At 40.6% G+C, this 22,782-nt stretch overlaps 2 protein-coding genes across 4 annotated transcripts in view; one reads left to right on the top strand and one right to left on the bottom strand.

Annotated features, from left to right (window-relative positions):
• Positions 1–2,670: 2,670 nt before the first annotated feature.
• On the bottom strand, positions 2,671–13,381 carry dazap2 (DAZ associated protein 2). Its single transcript, XM_062540279.1, has 4 exons — positions 13,223–13,381; positions 11,496–11,614; positions 8,116–8,364; positions 2,671–4,702 (listed from the first exon to the last, which is right to left on the bottom strand). The coding sequence occupies exons 1-4, from the start codon at positions 13,233–13,235 to the stop codon at positions 4,574–4,576; spliced, it is 510 nt and encodes a 169-aa protein (XP_062396263.1). The 5' UTR covers positions 13,236–13,381; the 3' UTR covers positions 2,671–4,573.
• Positions 13,382–15,402: 2,021 nt separating this feature from the next.
• pou6f1 (POU class 6 homeobox 1) overlaps positions 15,403–22,782 on the top strand; it is a 95,704-nt gene continuing 88,324 nt past the window's right edge. The window contains exons 1-5 of one of the 3 annotated variants that reach the window (XM_062540267.1): positions 15,403–15,734; positions 17,827–17,961; positions 18,491–18,535; positions 19,129–19,306; positions 19,632–19,759. In XM_062540267.1, coding sequence (XP_062396251.1) covers positions 17,908–17,961; positions 18,491–18,535; positions 19,129–19,306; positions 19,632–19,759 — 405 coding nt within the window. In that variant the 5' untranslated portion in view covers positions 15,403–15,734; positions 17,827–17,907. Of the gene's footprint in view, positions 15,735–17,822; positions 17,962–18,455; positions 18,536–19,128; positions 19,307–19,631; positions 19,760–22,782 lie in introns of those variants that run through there. The other 2 variants (XM_062540268.1, XM_062540269.1) reach the window with 2 other exon arrangements.

Raw genomic sequence — 22,782 nt, 5'->3', positions numbered from 1 at the left:
GCATTTCTCAACAGTGCATGAGCATCCGAGTGATATGCCTTTTACAAATTACAAAACAGGTGGAATTCAATTGTCCAAAATATAATTTATTCTAAATTTTAATTGTATTTTTAGTATAAAAGAGTTAAGTGCACCACAGTTCCAATGCAGATATCGCTTCACTTTTTCTCAAAACCAAGCATGAAGTGTTTCATGTGTCCTCTGACCAACTTACTACTTATACATAGATCAATCCAGGGGAAAAAACACTAAAAAAGGCAAAAGGACAACAGGAAAAATTAAATACCAGAACAGAATAGATCCTTTGATCATCTCACGAAAACCAGAATTTACCTAGGTAGTTTTGCAGCTAATTATTATAGCAATTCAATGGAATTTCTAGCTTCAGATTTTCAAATCAGATTCTGGCCTTGGATTGCTCACATTTATTTCACTCTTGGTTGGCATGATCCCTAGGCTACTTCTAAAAACAAGGACCAATTTGCTGAGGATAAGTCAACATAGCAACAGTTACGTTAAAAGCTGCTTTGAGAAGCACATCAGCAACATAAAGTATTGGCCAAGTAGCCAGCGATCCTGCCATAAAACAAAACTAAAGAGATACAAAGGACAAGAGACATTAAAATAACTGTTGGTATCTAATGAGTAGTTCTGAAAGCTGTGCCCCAGACTTTCTGCGTCAAGTCAGCTATGCATTCACTATGGATATGCCATGCAGAGGTGACCACTTCAAAATGTAAGACATGAAGCTAAATGGCAAGTTTTAATGCTTGGAAATGTAAATAATACTACCTCTATAGCCAAGTAAACTTATCTGTTTTAAGTTGAACTTGGGGCAAGAACTTTCACAACTATCGTGTCGGATACCCAGTGATACAAAGTTTACTTCCAAATTGACTAATAATAAGCAATAAGCAACAGCAAACATAGACATCTGAATTGCAAACGCCCTTGATTACTTAAGACAACAAAACAAAGGATTGGACAGTGCGGTAGTAACCATTTTAGTATTTACATGTGTAAGTCATTGTTACTTCATATATATGTCACCTTTCCAAAAATGTGTGTACCATTGGCAATATGTGCCAGTGTGATCTGCCACTGCTACAGAGTAGGATTTCATATTCAATATGGAGAGCCAAATGGACGCCACTAAACTAAAGTTGCATAGAGCACTTGTGACTATTTTATAAAGAAACATGTAAAGTAAGAAGCACTGGCTAAAGTCCAGAAAGCTCATAACTTTTGTAGTTGATGTTCAGTGAATAAATGATCCTCTGTAATAGAGGACTCTGTGAATAGATATCACATCAGTACACTAGTGTAAGTGCTTTTAACATTTTGCTTATCTATATTACATGCAAAAAGCTGTTAATGCGGTCACTGTGTGTCACACTTGAACAAGGTTACAGGCATTCGTTCAATTTTCATCATAAAATGTTGCCATCAAAATGTTGGCCCTACAGAGGTCTTCCCATTAGCATTATTTGTGAGCAGTGTCTCAGACTGTTGAGACAAACAAGACTGCACTTGATTAAAGTTAGGTTTCTCCTCGTCATCAGCACAGGCAGTCTTGGTTTATTTAACACACTAGGGACAATCTAGTCCAAAGTAACCCATATATATATACTCAGGAAATTGGTTGTTGTGGATGCCCTACAATCTTCAAAGGTTGTTGTGGATGCCCTTCAATCTTCATTGTTCAAAGGTGACATAGAATGGAAATATTTTTTTTCTTTGTTTTCATGAATTATGAGAGGTTGTGCATAAACAAAAAGCTATCATGAACATGAGGCATGGTTGTGCCCTCCTTCATGTGAAAATCTTGAACTTAGAAATAGACACAAAAAAATGGGCAAGTTAGAAACGAGCCTGCTTGTGATGTCAGACATCGCAAAGCCTCTGAAGTTCAATTGGGGCTGCCAAAGAGGGCGCCATTTAGTCAAACGGACCATTTCAATACCCAGCCTAAATATATGATTTTAATTAGTCTTGTAAAATTGCAATTGAGTTTATTTTTTTTAAATCGAAGTTCAATATATTTTATTTTAACATCAGAGAACACAGTGCAATACTCAATTCATCCATTCTATGTCCTCTTTAAGCATGATTCTCTATGAATAATTGTTGTAATAACAAATGCTGAAAAAACAACAAATATTTAGTTTAGTAAAACTAACCGCTGAACTAATGTATGCTGCTTCCACTTCAGAGAAAGGCTGACATGTTCTTACTGATCTCAAACTGAAATAATGGGTGCTTTTCATATTTAAGCAAGACTTTAGTTTGACCTAAAGACTTGGCTTCAGGGCTCGACCAAACACATAAAAACAACTTGAAGTGGATGACCGCATACACAGAATACAGTAATTTCCGGTGTATTAGCCACATTGTGTATAAGCCGCAGGACAGTGTTTTACGCAAGTTAAAAGAAACAACCATATTAATACCATATTAACTGTCCCTGTGTATTAACCTCATAGCTGAAGAAATTTAGCAAAATCAATGTATAAGCCGTGGCTCATAGTTGGGAAATTACGGTACACCCCTTAGTATCACTTCTAAGCCTATGTTAATTTTATATCCCCATTTAGTCCCTCATGTAGAACCAAAGGTGTGAATCTACATTTGTTAAGTGTTAGCCCTTATACACCATGAGACATTCGCCTCCATAGAACGAAGGTACATTTTTAATGAAACTGCTTTGTAAAATCATCCACACAGGGAGGTGCATGACTTACATTGTATTTGCACTTATAAAGCATTTGTACAAAAAACAAGTTGCAAAATCTAACATTTCAGAGTTGGTTGACAGTGCACATAAATTAATATTTGTAGTATTCCTAAAAAATTTAACAATGATAAATCCTTTATTAAAAACAAACAAAAAAAACTGTATTTGAAGAAAAGTGCAAAAAGCATGCAGAACCACCAAGATGCAATTACACTAGAAATACGTTTTTCACGCACCCCACTACAAAAGACAAGTCACAGCAGTGGTGAGCCTCTACAGACACGGTATGCCTGCAAAACAATCACCATTCACTAAATTTGATATGTTTTTCGTTATTCTTTTTAAATTTTACCTTATGTGCAGAATTATTATGAAAGATGACTTTCAAGTCACAGCAAAAGCTTTTAGTGCACTCTAGTCCAGATCTTTGGTACAACCTGCTCCTTGGTTATACATCAAAGGAATTTCACTAAGAAGAAAATAAAAACCTTGCTCTTGATGTGCCAAAGGTTGAAAAACGGGAAAGAAAATGTCTAAAACAAATTAAACAAAATTAAACAGAACAAGAAATCTGATGAAACCTTGACCATGGTATCAGGACTATGATGACTAAGCCCATCCTAAGTGGGCGGAATGAACAGGGACTCAATTGGGAGACCTAACATCTTTACTCAGCTAACTCAAATTCTGCAGTATGTACAGCTCTGGGTATCCGACGAGGGGCATGAATAGAGGGGAAGGGGACTAGAACAACAGCAGACGTGTTACGAAGCCAACCAACCTCTCCACAAAAAGAAAAACAAAAAAATAAAAAAGAATAATAATAAAAAAAACATTTTGCAACTGCATTGGGTTCTGCATTCATCTGTAAATTTCTTTGCTTATATTTTAATGGTGCTCGTAGACTTTGGCACCTGATTATAGTTCATCTAAGCTCGCCCTGAAGGTACAGTATTCCACTATGATTTCACTCTGTAAACAAATTAAGTCCTTGAAATCTGATTTTGAGGTCATCGTTCTCATACTTTCTGCTTCCGAATAGATGCTCTATGGATCTAATAGCATCCATCCTTATATTTCTTTACTTCATGACATCCTAATCCTGATCAATAATAGAAAGATGTTGCGATTACCAAATATATACACAACATCGGTCAAAAAGACAAAACATTTTAAGTCTACTAGTGCTGTGGCCAAATCAGAGCACCTTACGAGAGGAAGACATTCTGCTAGAGTGTTTCATATAACAAAGTTACCCCCAAAAAATGATACCTGGTGTCCATGGTAAACAAAAAGGCCTTCAAATACCAGAAAAGAGATATCACCTGTAAATCTAAAGCATTGCACAATGGTTTTACAATGGATGATAAAAACAGACAATGTAAATCAGTCTGTGTGTAAACTCTATACGCGTAAAAGTAAGTATTAACGTGACAACATAATGGTCTTACTATTTGCCCAAAGGCAAAAGGTATGATCATACTCCCACCAAAATGGTTCATTAGCCATTGGCCAGTCGAGTTGCCGTTCTAACCAGCTTCATGCTCAGTCTATTAGCCTTACAGGATGGTCCAGGGTATGGTCAACCTACCAGTAGTCTGAGCCATTTGTGCTCTCAATCTGCAGTGGAGTACTGTACCTTGACTAAGGGCTCTAAAATATTACATTCCGTTAGGTGATATCAGTATTGTGGCATGGCCAAGCAGCCCCGAAGGAAGCAAAGAAGGAATGCAGAGAGAGAGAGAGAGAGAGAGAGAGAGAGAGAGAGAGCAAGAGAGTGAGAGAGAGAAGGGGGCTTTAGGGTGACAGAGAGGAACAGGCCTGGGGTAGAGCCCACTGTTACCAGATGGTGTAGCCCCCATTGGAGCCACCCATGAAGAAGTTGTTCTTGCGCTGTGTCATCATCACGTTAGCGCCCTGCATGGCAGCAAGCTGGGCAGCGTTCGCTGGGCATCCAGGAGGAGGTGGCTGTGTGTGGGTGGGGGAGAAAGATGAAATTAACAAATCAGTCCAGAGAAAATCATGCCTAGAAAGACTGTACGACCATCAGGTGGTTTATGCCAAAAATGCTTATGGAGCATTTTGGTGGGAGCATGATCCAACAACTACAACACAACTTGGCATACAAAATACAATTTGACCCCATCACATCCCCCTGCTTTCCTTTCTCATTGCATGACATTATACATATGTGACATTACCAGACCATTTACATTCACACTAAAGTGTTTGAGACTGTAAACTGTGTGGAGTTTGGCCAGGACATAAGGGTCTATTACTAATTATATTGATGGTGCAGTGATTTCCCCATTCATCTTCACCCCTCCCCCTTTGACCTTTAATAGAGTAAAAATAGTCAGTTCATCAAATTGACTATTCGTACCAAATCTAAAGCATGTGCATTGAGGCGTTCTTTAGAGCAGTGTTTCTTAACTGGTGGGTCGCGACCCAAAAGTGGGTCGCGGAGGTGTCCTGGGTGGGTCGCGAAGGGATTGTAAAATAGGCTATGTATATTTTTTCATGAAACCACTTAAGGTTGACACCAGCCACGGAGATATGCTACCATGGACTAGGCTACAAGTTGATAAACGAATATTTCCTCCCCTCCGTTTTCAACATTTTAACATTTAACATCGTGCACACTTGTCAGTTTTCAGAAAAGTTTTCGTTGACACCAGTGTTCATGCCGCCAAGAGCATGCCAAATCTTAGTGGTGTAACGAGAAGTTTGAGCCGACGTTAGCTAATCAGAATCTCGAAAATATCAATAACATCAACGAATCACTTCCTTGTTTCATTTCAACTGTATTTGCAAATGCAAAAAAACGAAAAGGGTTGGCACCAACATTAGATTATATTCTGCAACTGTTACTCGGAATGCATCCATGATCACCAAAGCCAAATGAAAAAGTAAACATTGGCCACACTTTTTTGCGCAGATGCAAGTAGCCTACTTAGTTTTTCTCAGTTCACATTCATACGCGAAACGAGTCCACGAATCTCCACTTTTGTCGGAGTTTTCAGAAAAAATTCAGAGGCGAAACCGCCGTTTGTGTGTAGGCTACACGGAAGGCACAAACGAAGGGAAAAGTCTCTGTTTATCAAGATACCAGCGAATGTGAGAACGGGGCTGGAGTCTCTGATCAGATCTAAAAAACATCTCCAGTTCTCTCATTAATGCTTCTAAAACGCATATAGGTCTAATTTGCACATTGTTCTCTGGTCTTTTCATTGTAAACCTGGCCTATAGGCCCCTCGCGTTATGCTGTGTTCACATCCAGTTACAGTGTGATGTCAAATCTAAATGGATCTAAATGTTGAAATGTTTGTTTTGTAAATCTAAATGTTTGTATTTTGTCGATTGTAATATATTTTGAGAAATAAAATATGTTCTTTATATATTTTAAAAAGTGGGTCGCGACTTAGTAGCCATAGGGAATTGTGGGTCCCTTGGCCAAACCAGTTAAGAACCACTGCTTTAGAGATCACATTCACTAGATCGGGACGGACAGACGTGCAAGACAACCTGAAAACGTGATGCCTATAGCGTGGATATAACGGCACTGTCTGTACTTAACTGTTCGCATTTCTGGTTAAATTCTAACTGCATCTCATTGGTTCTGTACTTGTACTCTGGACCATGACAAAGTTCAATCTAATCTAATCTAAATTACATTACAGATGTTTGCATGCCTTGCTAAGACACACGAGTCTTTCCACTTGATGTGTGACGCATACAGAAAAATTGCTGGCAGGTAGCAATAGCAATAATCATCTTAGCAAATGATTTAACACAGTTGAACTATGTTCAAATTCCAGTTGATAAATGCATCAGCAGTGGCAGCATTAATAGTACGATGAACTACATTCACAGTGTAACGTGCTGTTAACCACATTACAGGATGTATTGATATCGATATCGCACTGTTACGGCTGGTGAACAGGAAACGTTATCTGCAGCAAGAACTCACACCTGTGAAGAGAAGTGGTCTGCTGGCTTATCTACTTCATAGGACGCCACTTCCACCCAGGCGAAACCTAGACAGAAGATATGCGACTTCCTACCCAGATATCACGGTTAGTCATCATATCTAAAGATTAACCATTCTGACTCACTCAATCCCTAGAGATAATGCAGCCTCCTTGAATTTTTCCATTCAGAATATACAGTCTGCAAATATAGCTGTTGCTGATATTTGTGCTCAACAGCCCATCAAATTACACCCCTCCCTTCTGTAGTCCTGGACTACTGTGCTGATTGGCTGTGATTGATTATAACATCTGATTTACAGTCAGGAGTTAAGAATGTGAATTTATTTTATTTTATTTTTAAAATCACAAAATCGGAGCGGATACAGTGGGTATAGTAAGTATGCACACCCATGCTAAAGTTGACTAAAAAGAGGAATATAAAATCATCTTTTGAGAATTGATTGTAATGCCTTAATTCAAAAAATGAGTAAAAATCAAACCGCTAAGGACACTAATTTTCTTTGTGATTGAAGAATGTATCGTAAATAGATAAATGTTCTTCCTTAAATACAGGTTGCATAAGTATTTGACCCCTATGTTAAATTCCCATAGGAGCAGGAGGATTTTTTATATGTTTTTATTTTTAAAGGCCAGCTATTTCATGGATCCAGGATATTATGCATCCTGATAAAGTTCCCTTGGCCTTTGGAATTAAAATAGCCCCACGTCATCACATACCCTTCACCATAGCTAGAGATTGGCATAGTGCTTTTTCCAGTTAGCCTATTAGCCTGTTTGATCAAACAATTCTCAAAAGATGATTTTATATTCCTCTTTTTAGTCAACTTTAGCATGGGTGTGCATACATTTACTTACTATACCCACTGTAGCTGAGAAGTCCGCACTGTTTAACTCCCCAGAACCACATTAATATATGGTTCTGAACGGTCATGAAATTTCTGGAATATTATGTACATTTGATATAGTCTATTACAGACATTCAAAGTCTGGGAATTGTCACTTTTGAGGCAAAATCATAGGATTTTGTCAAGGAATTTTGTTATAGCAGTGTAAAATAGACTTGTCAAAATACAAATCCACACAGAATGTATCTCCGTATTAGCTTTACTGCGTGCTTGAGTGGTTGTGATTAGCCCAACTTTGCTTATTCAATGTTCATTTATTCATCTGAAAAATTATTGAATGCTACACAGCTACTCTGAAATTGTTGGTCGGTATATGGTACCATTCAGGTCAGGGGAATTCAGTTTTTTTGTCAGAGAAAAGTCATGGAATTTTCCATCTGACTTGGAACCCTGTAAATAAATACTTGTCAAATGTACAACATGAAAATATTTTAAAGTTTTTAAAGTTTTTACTTTAAAAAGACAAATATTTCTGTCTACTTACAGGGAGGGCAGGATTGCTGCCGGTTCCAAATCTAGCTCCTGCATCGAAGCCCCCCTCTACCAGGACTGTGGAGCCAGGGGGGTACACAGCCCCCATTGGATAGTAGGCCATCGGGACATTAGGGCCCATAGTCCCCACCGGCATCGTCTGTGGCAGGGGCATGAACATCTGAGTGCCTGGGTAGGCAGAGGACATCTGCGCCATCTGACCAGGATTAGGGGGTGCATGCATGTACCTGGGTTGGTAGATCTGTTAAGAGGCGAGAGAGGGGAGGGAGAGTAGGGAGAGTATGGTGAAAAATGGAGCTGGCAACTGGAGCATAAAACTCAGCATATTGCCTCTGCATGTGTGTGTGAGGGCACAAATGAGAGTTAAAATGTGTGCAACAGGCTAATGGAGCACAAATATTAGCGTGTTACATCTGTATGTGTGAGGGGAGGGAGAATAAACAGTATATTGAAAAATGGCATCGAATGGCAACTTGCTAGAGGAACACCAATTACCCAGGGGGGCAAAGGGGGTTTTACAGACATGTAAAAGGTTTTCATGCAAAAATAAAATCTAGGATGTCCCAGGATCACAACCTGAGGGGTATTTCACAAAAGCAGAATTAAGACATCCAAGATAATCGATAAAGCCAGGTTTGACATAGCGTTCTCTAGTCATCCTTGCTAAACTCGTTTCACTAACGCCAATCCAGGATGAACAGGAGCGTCTATGTCAAGCCAGGTGTAAGTTATTCGGGATGTGTGCGCGTTCTCGTTTCTCCCCCAAATAACTCACGGTTGGAATAAAAAAGACGCAAAAAATAGCGTCTTGCACACAAAGTTAACAACCGCTTTTGATATAGACAACAACGAGGTAAAGTTTTACTTTTTTGGATGGGGAATCATGATTATTTCTGTTACATAGCGGGAGTAGGTGTGTCAGACCAACTGAATGCAAATTTACGTATGCACCCACGTGTGAGAGCTTCCTTGTCTCGGCACGCAACGTCATTAAGAAAGCACTTGCCTCCGCAAAGATGCACAAAGTATGACTATATATGTCTTTATTCTATCTTTAAACCAAATTAGTTGAAAACACCTTTGAAATATGTCCCCTCCACTTCCAATCAACTACTACAGTAGGCTATTCATCAAACGTCCGTCAAAAAAGAAGCAAACAACAAGTATGTTATTAATTATAAGGCCACCATAATTTAAATGACACCCATATGGTATAGGCAGCCATTCTGCTGTGTTTTGCGAGTAAATACAAGTAGCAAATAATATATTTATAAATGGAATACAGCTCTTTGAAAAAATCGCATGGAGGTCTGATTTGACTGACAGCTAGCAGAACCAATCAGATAATGTAATTACCATTAGAATTAACTTAGCTTGGCTGTTAGCCTGGTCGGGAGCAGGCTAGCTTCCAAGTATAAATTCCCATGGTAACTTATATGTGATCTCTTCTGTGAAACCAAGTCAAGGCTATGTTCATCCAGGATAACCCAGTAAGCCTGTCTAAATCCCCTATCTTGGTTTTGTGAAATACCCCTCTGGGTGGACAACCCGGTCAATAAGCTGCTGTTTGTGTGTTATCGCCCTTTTTATGCCCCATTATAAGTCTATGGACGAATATATTATGGGGTGAATAGGGTAAACATTTTAACAAATAGATATCCCCACAAAAAATCCTCAGATGATTATTTACATTAAGGCAATACTTTTTTGTATTGCAAGTTTTAAAATATCATGAACAAATATGTAAATGAGGCATCATACACTTAAATGTACGCAATTTATCAAAAGTTTGGCCTGTACCTTATGGGTAAATACAGTAAGAAACAGCCTAGGCTGTGCCTAACCTATATATTTTCTAGGATCTTACACCCTGTAGATATGATTTAATATGTGCTGAGACAAGTCTTCTTCCACAACATTTGACAATGAATCTCTCTATAGTATTTGCTTTGTATTGTAATGCATTGATACTCAATGTACACCCATGTAGCTTTAGGTTAGTGTAACCCAAAATCGTCCCGTGTTAACATTCATTTTTATATTCAGCATAGCCGGACCTTTCACCAAAAGTTTGTTTGGTTGATACAGGTGCACTTTAAGCCCCCCAAGCCCAAGGCTATAAATGTATGCAAATTCGTGCATATTTCAATGGTTCATCTAGATAAATGTATAAAGTATTTCAGAAAACTTGCAATACAAAAAAGTATTATCTTACAATGAGTCTATGGATCTATGGATTTTTGGAAATCTATGGATTTTTTGTGGGAATATCTATTTGTTAAAATGTTTACCCTATTCACCCCATAATATATTCGTCCATAGACTTATAATAGGGAACCGAAGTGACCGCCCCTTCCGGTCGGTGCACTGGACCTAAGATCGGAAAAAAAATGAATGAGAGTCTATGGAGGAATATAAATTATTTTCTGGTCCCGATCGTCTTGTGCCATGAATTACACATATGATGTTTGTCAATTTTCAAGACAAATTTTCATGTAAAGACATTTGCCTTTCATTTCATAACTAGTGAATTACAATATTGTGAAATATCTTAATTCCAACGACTACAACTCAACAGTCGCGTTAGTGACGTTAGCCCACTTCACAGGCAGTCAGCCACAGCCACCGGCACCAGCAACAGCAGTCTGAACTTCCCCCCTTGCCGGTGAAAATACCATGAGTAAGAGCATTAAACACTCCAAATAAGTTGTATTCGTCCATAGACTGTACATAAACTACAGTAAAGTGACATAGTTGGCAGCAAGATGTAACCGCTAAGGCGCTAACTAGCATAACAGCTAACTAACTAGCAAGTCGCTCGTTTAATGTTGGTGGTGACGTACATCGTTTGAGACGAGACATGTAGTCCACTGGGCGGATTCGCACAAAACTAACATACATTTTAAAGTCTATTGAATAACAGTACTTTATTTACGTGAAAAATTATCTTTTAAATTCACACACATCATATGTGAAATGCACAGTACAATTCGAACGGGACCAAAAAAAATGTATTATCTCTCCATTGACTCCCATTCATTTTTTTTTGCGATTTAGGTCCAATAGCCAGCAATAGTCCAGTAGAGGCGCGTCACTTAGGTTACCTATGGGGCATAAAGAGGGTGATAACACACAAACAGCAGCTTATTGACCGGGTTGTACACCCAGGTTGTGATCCTGGGACACCCTAGATTTGATTTTTGCATTACAACCTTTTACAGCAGCCCATGTCTGATTTCCGTAAAAAATGGGGTTTTGCCCCCTGGGTAAATATGACATCTGCATGTATAAGTGAGGGAGTGAGGGAACAAGGGAAGGTAAACAGTATGGGGAATAAATGTGGCTAATGGAGCACAACATTTAGCAAGTTACCTCAGAGTACGCCGGGGGTGCATCAGAGTAAGGAGGTGCCTGGGCAGGGACCTGCATAGTTTGGGGGTACATGGGGGCAGAGCTCTGCTGGGGGTACACAGCTTGCTGAGGATATGAGCCTGTTAAGACACAAACATAAGATCCTATTAAGTCAAATCATGAAACAGTGATTTAATATCAATTTAGTAGGAACAATTTGTTTTGGTCAAAAAATCCATAGTCATGGGGGCCATCTTCAAATTTGCAAACATGCAGAATGGGGGTAGAGGTCCATTAGGGTTTAGGATTAAATATGCTAGGACAGTGTACTGTGCAGTTAAGACTGGCATCCGACCTGCTGCTGCAAATAGGTTTTTGTTGTGCAGTAATTTAAAAACCATCTCAAGGCCTGGATCTGCAGGCTCACCTGTGATCACAGACATGTACTCTTATTTCATTTATCACTGATAATGAGATGCAACAACAAATCAATCTTAAATTGCACAGGCTTGGAGACACTGGACCATTGACCACACCAGCATGTACATCTGGTGGCCAACCAGCTATATCAGCAAAGGCCAGCTAAAACCAGCTACTGGCAGCTGGTTTCTACCTGTTTTTTTTTAGCAGGGAAGCATCACTGACTGGGTTCTCCTTACTTTACACCCCTGCCTGTCCTGTTCTTTCTTTTGTCCTGTCTTACATGTTGTGTTACATCTTGTATCATGTCACTTACATGTACTCTATGAGGACATTGCCCCTCTGGGACAAATACAAGGTTTTTTATTTATTTATTTGTTTATTTTTAATTGAATTGAATTGAATTAAGTAATCTTGCGGTGATGGCAAAGTGTTCACACGTCATCCCTAAGCAATGCGGATATATTACCACGGAAATTATGTGAACACAAACGTGGTTCATGGTGATTACTACAGGCAAAACCGTAACATAAAGGATTCTACCTAAGGATTCTACATAACAAAGGCGACTGAGGCGAGCTATGACCAACAATTGCAGAGAACAATTAACAGACATCATTAACAGCTATCTACAAACGCTTAAGCACAGGGTGTCATGACACTATAGTCAGTGGTCATCTCACAATGGTACATTACCGTTAAGCATTGGAAGAGGTGGACAAAATCTACATCAATAACGATACTCTAAACCTCGCACATTCGACCAGATCGCTCTTACAGGCACACTGTGCCATGCATCACTGCCGATTTGATTTGACCAAATACCGCTAAGAGTATCAGATTCCGACAGACAAAGAAATGCACGCTGCAAGGGGAGCAATGTTTTGGGGTCACCTTATGTATCACGTCATTGGGTGAGCTTGCCAGCCTCAGCAGCTATCTGGTTAGCGGAGTCATTTTAGCTAACATTAACGTTAGCTTGATGATTGTAAAAACACCATTGTCATAACGTTAGCCGAAACACAATTTGAATTGACGGAAGTAATTTAGCACAGAGTGTAGTCTATGCTTTCTATAAAATAACGTTATGTCCCTCAAAAGACAAAAGATTAATAGAAGGATGTAACATCGAACTAAAGCTTACATCCCATGATGGCTTGCGTTATTTATTTGACTGAGTAGTTAGCTGGCTAATTGTAGCTGCTAGCTAGAAAATGGTCGTTATATAACTAGCTAGTGAGCTAACTGTCGAGCTAGCGGGGTTAAATATCCTGTTATGAAAGATTGAAAGTCACTGATCAGAGAAGGCTGACAAACATTCGTATTACCTTTGTTGTTCATTTTCCGTGAATTGGTTTATGTCGACAAAGAATTTGAGACACAGATGCAGTCTTGATCGCTGAAGTAAATTCGGGGCCTTCTGACAACAAAAACACAGCAGCCTAGTCAAAGTTCCCTGTCTTCACTTCCTTGTTTTCATGGTCGTTGTCGTACTCTCCTTTGACTGTTGGTTTATACTACGTCATTCTGATTCGGCAACTCCTTGTTAAAGCGACATGACTTATTATCAGGAGAGACCCGATGATGCCCAATAAATCTAGTCTCATGATCTTCCACTCCATCCTGCCTATAGGAACCTTTGATTTCAATGGAAATAAATAACATGGAGTTGGCTTAATGTTAATGTTGAGCACTGAAATGGAAACATGGACTGGATTAGGCTTCCTGTGTTTTTCCTCCCGTGTTTTTCCTTGATGCCCATGTGAGCCTTTGTGTCCACATTTAGGATCCTCACCTCAGCCATTTTTAAATGTCGTAATTCCAAGGCTATTTATTTAGGAGGTGGATTCTATCTGTGAACAATGTCCATGGTCCATTGCATTTGCTAATGTTTCCTTGTCCTATTACTTGATATGGTGGCTTGAACTAGTTGTTGAAGACTTCAGACAAATAGGACATAGCCTATGTTTGGTCCTTCTCTTGCAATCATATGGCAGGAGCCCAGGAGCCAGATCAGGCCCACCAGCAGGTTTCATATGGGCCCCAGATGTTTTGGGTAGAAGGGAATGAAATTAATGATCAAGGGAATCACAATCTCTTTGATATGACAAATTGAACCTGGCACTACAAACCAAGGAGGAGGCCAAAAAACACGAGGGTATAGGTATTTCAAGAGAGAAAGAGCAGTATGACAACTAGGCCTACATCATGATTTGTACATGCTCATAGGCTAAGTGGATAAAGGGGCATATCATCAAACAACAGTTTGAGATCCATGCCGGAATATGATAATGACCATGACAATGACGACCCCACAAAGTCTCATTCCAAGAAATCTGTTAAACATTAGGAATAACTCCCAGTGCACCCCTTACATGGATATAAGACAATCAGAGCACTCGGTAACTCCTTCCTTTATTTAAATCTGGCCCACTGCCTAATATGAGTTTGGCACCCCTGATATACAGCATGTTATGCAATGACATATTTATCATGTTTCCTTGGGATTTTGAATACCTGGTAATTCAGTTAATATAATGGTGCATTACAGTATTGCATTATCACGATGCAATGAATGTATTGTTTATTTAATGAATATTTATTACGATTTATTTTTGCTTTACAGCAGTTTCTCATGGAGCATACCAAAATGAAAGCCTACAGCCCAGCTTGGATATGATGCAGTAATTACAGATGCTACTCAATGAAACCGGGCTTCTCTTTTGACTGTGCACCAGGGCTAGATGGAAATAATTAAAGATTCAGCTATTCAGCAATCCCAGCTCTCCCTTTGAGCTCCATGGCAATATGTTGCTAATGCATGCAAATGCCAATGTTTGCCAGCTGGCAACAACACACAGGAAAACAGGAAAAGACATAGACCACTAAGCATGTGTGCATAAAAGGGCGTTATGTTTCATATGCACTGTGGTGAATGCAATACCTTTATCCGTCTTTGAAATCAAAATTGCAAAACTCAAAATTACCATCAAAGACGTGGGCTATGCTATATCAGATTACCTACCAGGACAACCCAATAAATAAACTAGATTGAAAGAAAGATAGGCAGATAGATAGATATATATCCTGGATTTGGTAGTTTGGCCGTTTAACTCTAGTTTTTATTTTTATTTTATTTTATTGTACAAAATGGATTGCATCAATACAGTTCCAGCACCATCCCTATGTGGCCTTAATTGCTACATCTTGCTCAAAATTTGACTACAAAAACAATAATTTTGTCTACTTTACAGTTAAATTGTTTAAGCATTAAAATCCTCTCATGTGTTTATTTTTTCTCCAGCAATTAATTCCCTATTTTCTTTCGCTAAACTGGAAGAGACTGTGACTACACACAGCACTCAAATTAAAAAAAATTAGACACGCACGCTGAAACAACACAGCCGTCGCGATATCTTTGCGCATGTTTGTAAAATGTTCACTGTCACTTTAAGGCCGCCATATTTTCCCCTTAAGTCAAGCCAGTAACATTTTTTCAACACAAGCCTTGGCCTGCATAAATTATGTTCATGACGTAGTGTAAAATGCCAAAATTGTATTAATTTTGCGGGACTTTTTTGCAGATATCGACTCTATGCTTTGTCTTCAGGTGTTTAGATTTCACCTGAACAAGAGTTGACGAAGATCGTGATTAAATATTAAGGAAAGGAGGTTCTTCGCGCTGCGACCCTCCTTATCAATGCAAATACCTCTTTTGTGTGCAGCCATAGCGCCTGTCTGGAAGCTGTGAGATGAATTTTTAATTATGTGTGTCTACATCAAACTGTTCCAAAGCTGCCCGAAAGAGGAGAATCTACTATATTAACCGACATTCTAAAGGTAAGTTACAAAGGGAAGGCATTTACAGCGGTTGGTGTTTTTATCGCATTGTTAGACGAACTGCTAAGAGGAAATGAGTTTTTGGTTAATATGCAATGTTCGTAATTAGCATAATTTATATATTTATGATAAAGAGAAAGGAAATACATAAAATGCTGTCTCCAGGCATAGTAGTGAACTACATGGCGTTGAAGACGTGTGAGGTTAACGGGTGTCCCAAAATATGTACGCGGCGAGATTTTTTATTGGATCCAAAATCGGGGTGGGGTGGGTTGTAACACCTGCTGAAGTTTTGACAGATGTAATATTTTCATGGTGGGTTGGGTCATATAGCCCCAGATTAATCAGTTCTTTCGACTATGGAAAGGAAGAAATCAGGACGTGACATTGAATCCTTGCAGCATCCAACTGTGCTAAGAATATCACAGAAATGCTGTTGAGGCTTCGTAGCCTAGGCCCCTTTACAACGACGAAGGAAACATTTCCCCCTTGATGCGCAGTGCATGCATAATGTTTGAAATAGATCGCTAGGCTACGGAAAATGTGAACTTAACTAAGCCGCTCCGTCGTCCCCACTTCAGTGAAATGTTGCACGCTTGGTTTGTGGCCATCAAGAAGATGCCACAGTGAGCTAATCCGCGAATTGCTATCGTTAAACTGAGTTTAAAAAGCACACAGAACACACACTCTTTCCATTTAGTGCATGTAGGTGATAACTTCAGCCCAGTATGACTTGAGGTCATAGCCCACCCTCTGGAAATATTGTCACATGCACTACACATGCTGTACTCTTTAACCCGAGGCCTGCAGTCTTTGGATAGTATTGCAATGCCCCAAGCACATTGAAAGTGTATAAAGTTAGCCTACATCTCATTGTAAAGATAACTGTTAACTAAACCTGACATTTAAAAGGAGCTCCTTTTCAACTTTGATTTACAAAATCTCTATCATGAAATACCGAACAACTTGCATCTGTCATCAAGCCACTTAGTAATCTTGAGATTTTGCTTTATCATAATCATGCGGGACAGTGGACTCTGATTGATGAAAACGTGATGGTGAATTCATTTACCAACATATTCCATTGTAAAAGCAAGGCTGCTGGCTGACTTCAGGTACACTGACAAGGATCAAATGATTTAAAGCCCTTTATTAAAGATTTGGGTATAATATGAGTTAAACCCACAGACTGATTTCAGCCTGACCGGCATTTTCTATTATTCCCCTATCTTAAATAATGGGGTTTTAGGGTTTAGGGGGTTTGGCCTACAACTTGCATGTACCTGGAATCTACTACGACGTCAACAATCTGAACTTTCGGTGTTCATGGGTTTCATCAGGTCCCTTGCCACAGGTGTATTAATCAAGCACCATTCAGTCTGCATTCATAATCTGTGTACTTGACTTTATACACAGGTGGCAAGGGACCTGATGAAACCCATGAATACCTTACCTTTTTGACATTCTATTGCCCCTTGACCTTTGTGTGGCACAGTTCTGGAAGATGGCCACTAGCAGAGGTGTAATAAGGAAGCTGTACCCTCCTGGAGGGGCAAAATATTTTCATGATGAGAGTGAATTCATTACTAATTGGTTGCAGAATATTAGGAGATAGAGAAATGACAATACTACTGTTGTAATTATTCTGCACAATACAGGGGCTTGCTGCCAGTGGTAAGGAGAACGTTTCTCTGCCATGTGTATCTTGATAGCTGGATAACTGTCTTTACCTGTTACTGTCTGATGCAGTGGAGGAATGTGTGCCATTGATGATTGCTGAACTTTTTGGTCTTTTGAATGTCCATCAAACAGACCCACTATACTGTCTTGGCATACAGTATATGTCCCAGCATGACATCAAAAACAGTGTGTTCTTAATGTCTCATGTGATTTAAAAAACAAACATAAAGATGTTGAGATTGTGAGTAGCACATGTCCCAGCATGACATCAAAAACAAATCAAAACTGAATGATTTAAAACAAGACAAAACAAAAAAACAAGCGAGGTTGTGAGTAACAACTTTTTTCATGGGGATAATTCATAGGTTTTGAAATGAAGCATTGAGAGTTGAATCATATGTCTCTTCCAAAGTTCTTCACAGATGATGAGAGCTTGGTCGTTGCCCAGAATGCTGAGCCAGTGAGAATCCACGGGGTGACCCAGTTCTGAAGCATGGACTCCGAGGAGCTCTCGCCGAATAACGCACCCCTCACCGTTAACGAACAGGTAGCCCACACATGGGTATGGTGTGGTAGATGTGACCTTCAATCTGCCCTGCTTGTCCCAACTGGGCAGCCCCAAGATCCTCACGAAACGTGTCACCATCACAATACACATTCATTTGTTACGCATGATTTTACAAGAAAAACATTTGTTACACATAACACCCTGTGATGGCTTTTCCCATTAAAACAAAAACACTCTGCAGTTGGTCCCTCAAGATATTTTCGTCACGTTTCCTCATGCTTCTGTTGCTGTCTGTTCAAGCAATGTCTTGTATGCTTGACGTCAGCCTACTCAAGCCTTGCTGTTTGAGGCTGGCACTTAAAGCATTGCTTAAGCTATTTGTGGGCTGGTGTTGTTCCTGCTCTAGTATGCTCTACTCATGTCATGTGTGTACGATGTGTCCTTGTTTCTTTTGTGTGTCTGTTTTTGTTCTTTTTTTCCTTTGACCCATTCTGTCCTAATGTGTGCTTGGCCTCTCTGTCTATTCTCCTTAGCCATTCACTGTCTGACTGCAGAAGTGTTTTTTCAGCCATTAGGTTCCTGCACTGTGAAATTCTCTGCTCATGACGACCAGGTATGCACACTGTCCCAACTTCTCCTCTGTTTTCACTCAGATGCTCCGTGTCTTGCTCAGGTGCCCTTCGCTCCATCCTCCCCTCTTCACCTCCTCCTCCTCTCGGGGTTTACTGGGGTTTGGACAACCACAAATTACATGTCTGTCCATGGGGGGGGATCAGTTGTAGATTGGGAGGCAGACCAGTTCAGTACTTGTAGGTGAACTTGTGGAAGCTGAACAGTCCCCTTCCCCTACATCTGCCAGTTCAGTTGGTCTTTCTGCAACTTAACCAAATTCTTAGGGTTCTCTTCAGAAACGGCCAGAGGTGAATAATATTCACCCTAATAGAATTAGAAAGGGCTGACTTCACAACGACGCCCTGGTGGTGTTTCTGTAATTGCTGCGATTTGCTCAGTCTACCACTCAGGAGCCATAAGAGCTGTAATGTACTGTAGTATCGTATCGCCATTTTTGTGCAGCAATTCTGACTTGAAATGTTTGTGTATTTCCCATAGCTGAATAGATCAGACTATTCTCTTAGCCCCTCAAGGTGATGATGATGAGGCATTGGTTTCCATGATGTCCCTGAGCAGCCCCTCCTTCTCATGCAGGTTATTGTGATGTCTGGCCATGAGACGATCCGCGTCCTCGAAGTGGAGGTTGACACTTCCCTGACGTCCTCAGGCTCAGAAGGGAAGGCGGCGGCGGATGGCGAGGAGTTGGGGAAGCTGACCTCTGAGGGGGGGGCCCAGAGCGCTCCCACCGGAGCCAATAGAATAAAGACTGGAGGTGAGGCGTTGCGAGTGACATGGCGTAAATGTGCCAAAGCCAATGGAATGCTGTTCTGAGGGCTGTTTTTTCTTCTTTTTAATGACAATTTTATGACATATTTTTTTCACTACCACTAAAAAAAATTATATTATCTCTATTATTATATTTTAGATATCTGTAAATTGTAGCAGTTTGTGTGTGTGTGTGTGTGTGTGTGTGTGTGTGTGTGTGTGTGTGTGTGTGTGTGTGTGTGTGTGTGTGTGTGTGTGTGTGTGTGTGTGTGTGTGTGTGTGTGTGTGCGTGTGCGCGCATGCGTGTGTTTGTGCGTGTGTGTGTGCATTAGGTGAGCCGGAGGTGTCTGCAGAGGCTTTGACCTCTGCTCCTCAGACTCTGATTAGCTCTGAAGCGGTTAGTGTGTCTGTCCATCAGCCACAGACAACTGTGCCCATCACCGTCCAAGCCTGTCCACAGGTGAGCCTCACTCAGCCCTTACACTCTGTCTCTGTCTAAACCCAGAAGGTGCTCAAGATTGATTTACAGTGTAAATTTGATACTGAAGGAAGTCTGACTTTTCTCAGTTTCAACCACAGAATTGGGTCTTTATTCTTTTGAAGCGAGAACAAAATAGAGAATAGTCTTTTGTCAAGTGTATACCCAATTCTCATGAAGTTGAACCACTCAAACCTCAGCGTTGATGAACACAGCAGAACTGCAGACCTCTTGTAGAAGAGTAATCAGATGAAAGTTCTCAAGAGTGCACAACTTAAACAAAAGCCTAGTCTGGTTTTCACCATACTAAGCTCATTAGCTCATGAACATTAGTCTGGGGAAGATGCGCTTTGATTCTACTGCAAAAGAGGCGTGATCAATGTGCATCGTTCAAATGACTCCGTACGCAATTGCCACGAGCGAGGCTAGTTGGTAAATTAAACTTTTAGCCTACCACGCCGGTCGGTAGAATCGCAAACACGTCCTTCTGCTGTATGACCTATTCCAGGGCAAGTTTTTGTTCTGTTTTCAAAGAAAACTTGACTTTAACATCTTCCAAAACAGAAGCGACAGCAGCTGCTGAAGCACAGAAATGTCACGCGAGATCTCACACGAGAGCTCGTGGACTTTCCTTCGTGAGGAACTGGAGTGTTCATAACAGTCTTCTTTTATAAACGTCGGGTTCGTGAGCCAAGTTGTTGGTGGTTCGTTTTATGTGTAGACACCTAGAGCAAGCTTCTGACGAGGTTTGGCGCTGTTTTGAGCAATGTTAGTGGCTTAAAAATGCGATTTTGGAATAGCTCCCGTGCTTCCGTGTGAATAACTCCCGTGCTTCCGTGTGAATCTCGGGTGACATTTCTGTGGTTCAGATTGGGTTGCGGTCTCGAACTGATTCTACGTGTATACAGACTATTCCAAAGTTTACAGACTGATTGGTGCTTCGTTTTATGTGTAGACACCTAGAGCAAGCTGCTGACGAGGTTTGCTGCTGTTTTGAGCAATGTTAGTGGTTTAAAAATGCGATTTTGAAAGCGCATGGCTGAAAGCCCCATGCTAACCCTCTGTTTGCGATTTTGGGCTGTAGCTTTTGCCAGTGCTAGCTCTGTACTGCGTGATGAGCGAAAATTACTTCCTCCACGGCTTAGTTGATGTATTTTCATTCAGAAAATAGCTTTATTTTCATTTTCCGCCAAACTTACGCTTTAATATTAACAAAAATCGTGTTTCTCGACAAAAGTAACATTTCGTCTGATTTTGTATTGGAGATATTGTTCTCCGCGCATACTACAGTTTGAAACATGCCATGGCATGTTGGTCCAAAATGCCATTGGAAAGCTGACGAAGTCCTGTACTTCTCGTCCAACACTACGTCACCGGGTCGTTACAAATTAGGAATGAAACGCCCCAACATCTGCTGCCCTGATTAGCCTACCTGTGATAAGCCATGTCTGCAGCACTCATTCCCAGATTGACACGAAATCACCATGGTTGATTGGTTGCAGCAGTGCTGCACTCCCTCTCCAAATTTCAGAACGTCTCGCCCATTTTGAAAGCCTTTTTCAGAAATGTGAAGTGGGTGGAGTTATGGGGTGAAGTGACTCTTTAAGTTTCGTTATCGTCACGACACCGGCCAATAGCGTGCCAGGACTAGAGTATGGCCGTTTCTGATTGGAGCCAAAGATTCTGGCAGTGAAACAGCGAAAGTAGATCTACTGGTATCCAGCCTGAGCTGCCGGACGAAATTCAAATTCCCCGGAAGTTCAGACAGGGTTCACCCAGCCTAACAAAAGCCCTCTTGGGCCCCACAAGGAGACAAACAACTATGAACAAACACCCCTTTAAACAAATACATCTGTAGGAAGAAAACAGGGACACAGTGCAAACCTCCTTATAGCTTCAGACGTTGTACTGCAAGCATAGCAATTCCCTTCAGTTACAAAGATGTCCTGTTGGCATCTGGCCCCTGAACCATAATCTTAAAAAAACACCTTTGACCTTTCCACTTCATACCCTACTCCACAAATACTAACTAATCAACACACTTCACATCACATAAGCAGTCCAATCAGGCCTTGGCCTATTCCATTTCTGAGCTGGAATGGCTGCCGGCGCTCTGTTCTGTGTTCCTTGCCCTCTCACCTCTGGTATGTTTCAGTGGGAGAGTACCTCCTCTCCTAAAGCAAGTGGTATGCCCCACTGTGCACAATTGCGCGTGTTGAAGACGTGCGTCATTAACGCACGGTTCCAATCGTTGGGAAGCACACAAAACCCCCCACGTGGATTGATGGGCGGGACTCGGACACGGGACCATGTCACGGCCTTTACACTTCTAACACCCATGACCCTTCCCTCCCTTCCCTCCTCTACTCCTTTCCTCTTCTACCACTTTGCACTTTGACCAGTACTTCAAACTGCACTCTCATCCTCCGCTAATGATATGGATTGATGTAGTATTAATCGCTACCTAAGGTCTCATGTGCATTGTAGCTTGAATTTTATAAGTGGTTATTATAATTTTATAAGTCACTTAGGCCCCTAGTACTCACTGCTATCATGTCTGATGTAGCCAATGCTTGCGCACATGGTGCAGCTGTAGCCTCCCCGTTAGGATAAAAGTGTCTACTAAATTAATAAGTAAATGTAAATGTAACGTAATAGTCCCTATGGGCCTTATATTGTGTATCAATTAACTTATTTATTGTTTTGTATTGAGTGGCATTTTGTTGCCTTGACTAACATTGCAATTTTGTTGTACTGACTCTGTTTGTAGCCTGACAAGCCAGACCCACATCAAGATGTAGGGTCTGGAAACTCACCATAGGCAGGGCTCAATCGGAGGGGTGGGATAAACGGTTGTCTTTCAAATTCCCTCTTCACGCAATATGATAGTGCTACAACCAATCATCTTCTTGTTTTCAAGTAGCAGGATGGGGGAATTCATGTGTAGTGGTCGCAACTTATGGTCGGTCAGCAGTGTTGGGAGTAACGCGTTACAAAGTAACGCA

The sequence above is a fragment of the Sardina pilchardus genome, chromosome 7 (assembly GCF_963854185.1).
Source record: "Sardina pilchardus chromosome 7, fSarPil1.1, whole genome shotgun sequence".
In the NCBI taxonomy this organism is placed as follows: domain Eukaryota; kingdom Metazoa; phylum Chordata; class Actinopteri; order Clupeiformes; family Clupeidae; genus Sardina; species Sardina pilchardus.
The sequence above is the reverse complement of the archived record's forward strand: the minus strand, read 5'-3'. Positions and strand labels throughout refer to the sequence as shown.

Coding starts and splice junctions, on each gene's coding strand:
- dazap2 (XM_062540279.1), bottom strand. Junction 8,365..11,495: donor CACCCCCGGCGTACTCTGAG/GTAACTTGCTAA, acceptor GCCTCTTAACAG/ATCTACCAACCCAGGTACAT. Junction 4,703..8,115: donor GCAGCAATCCTGCCCTCCCT/GTAAGTAGACAG, acceptor ACCCACACACAG/CCACCTCCTCCTGGATGCCC.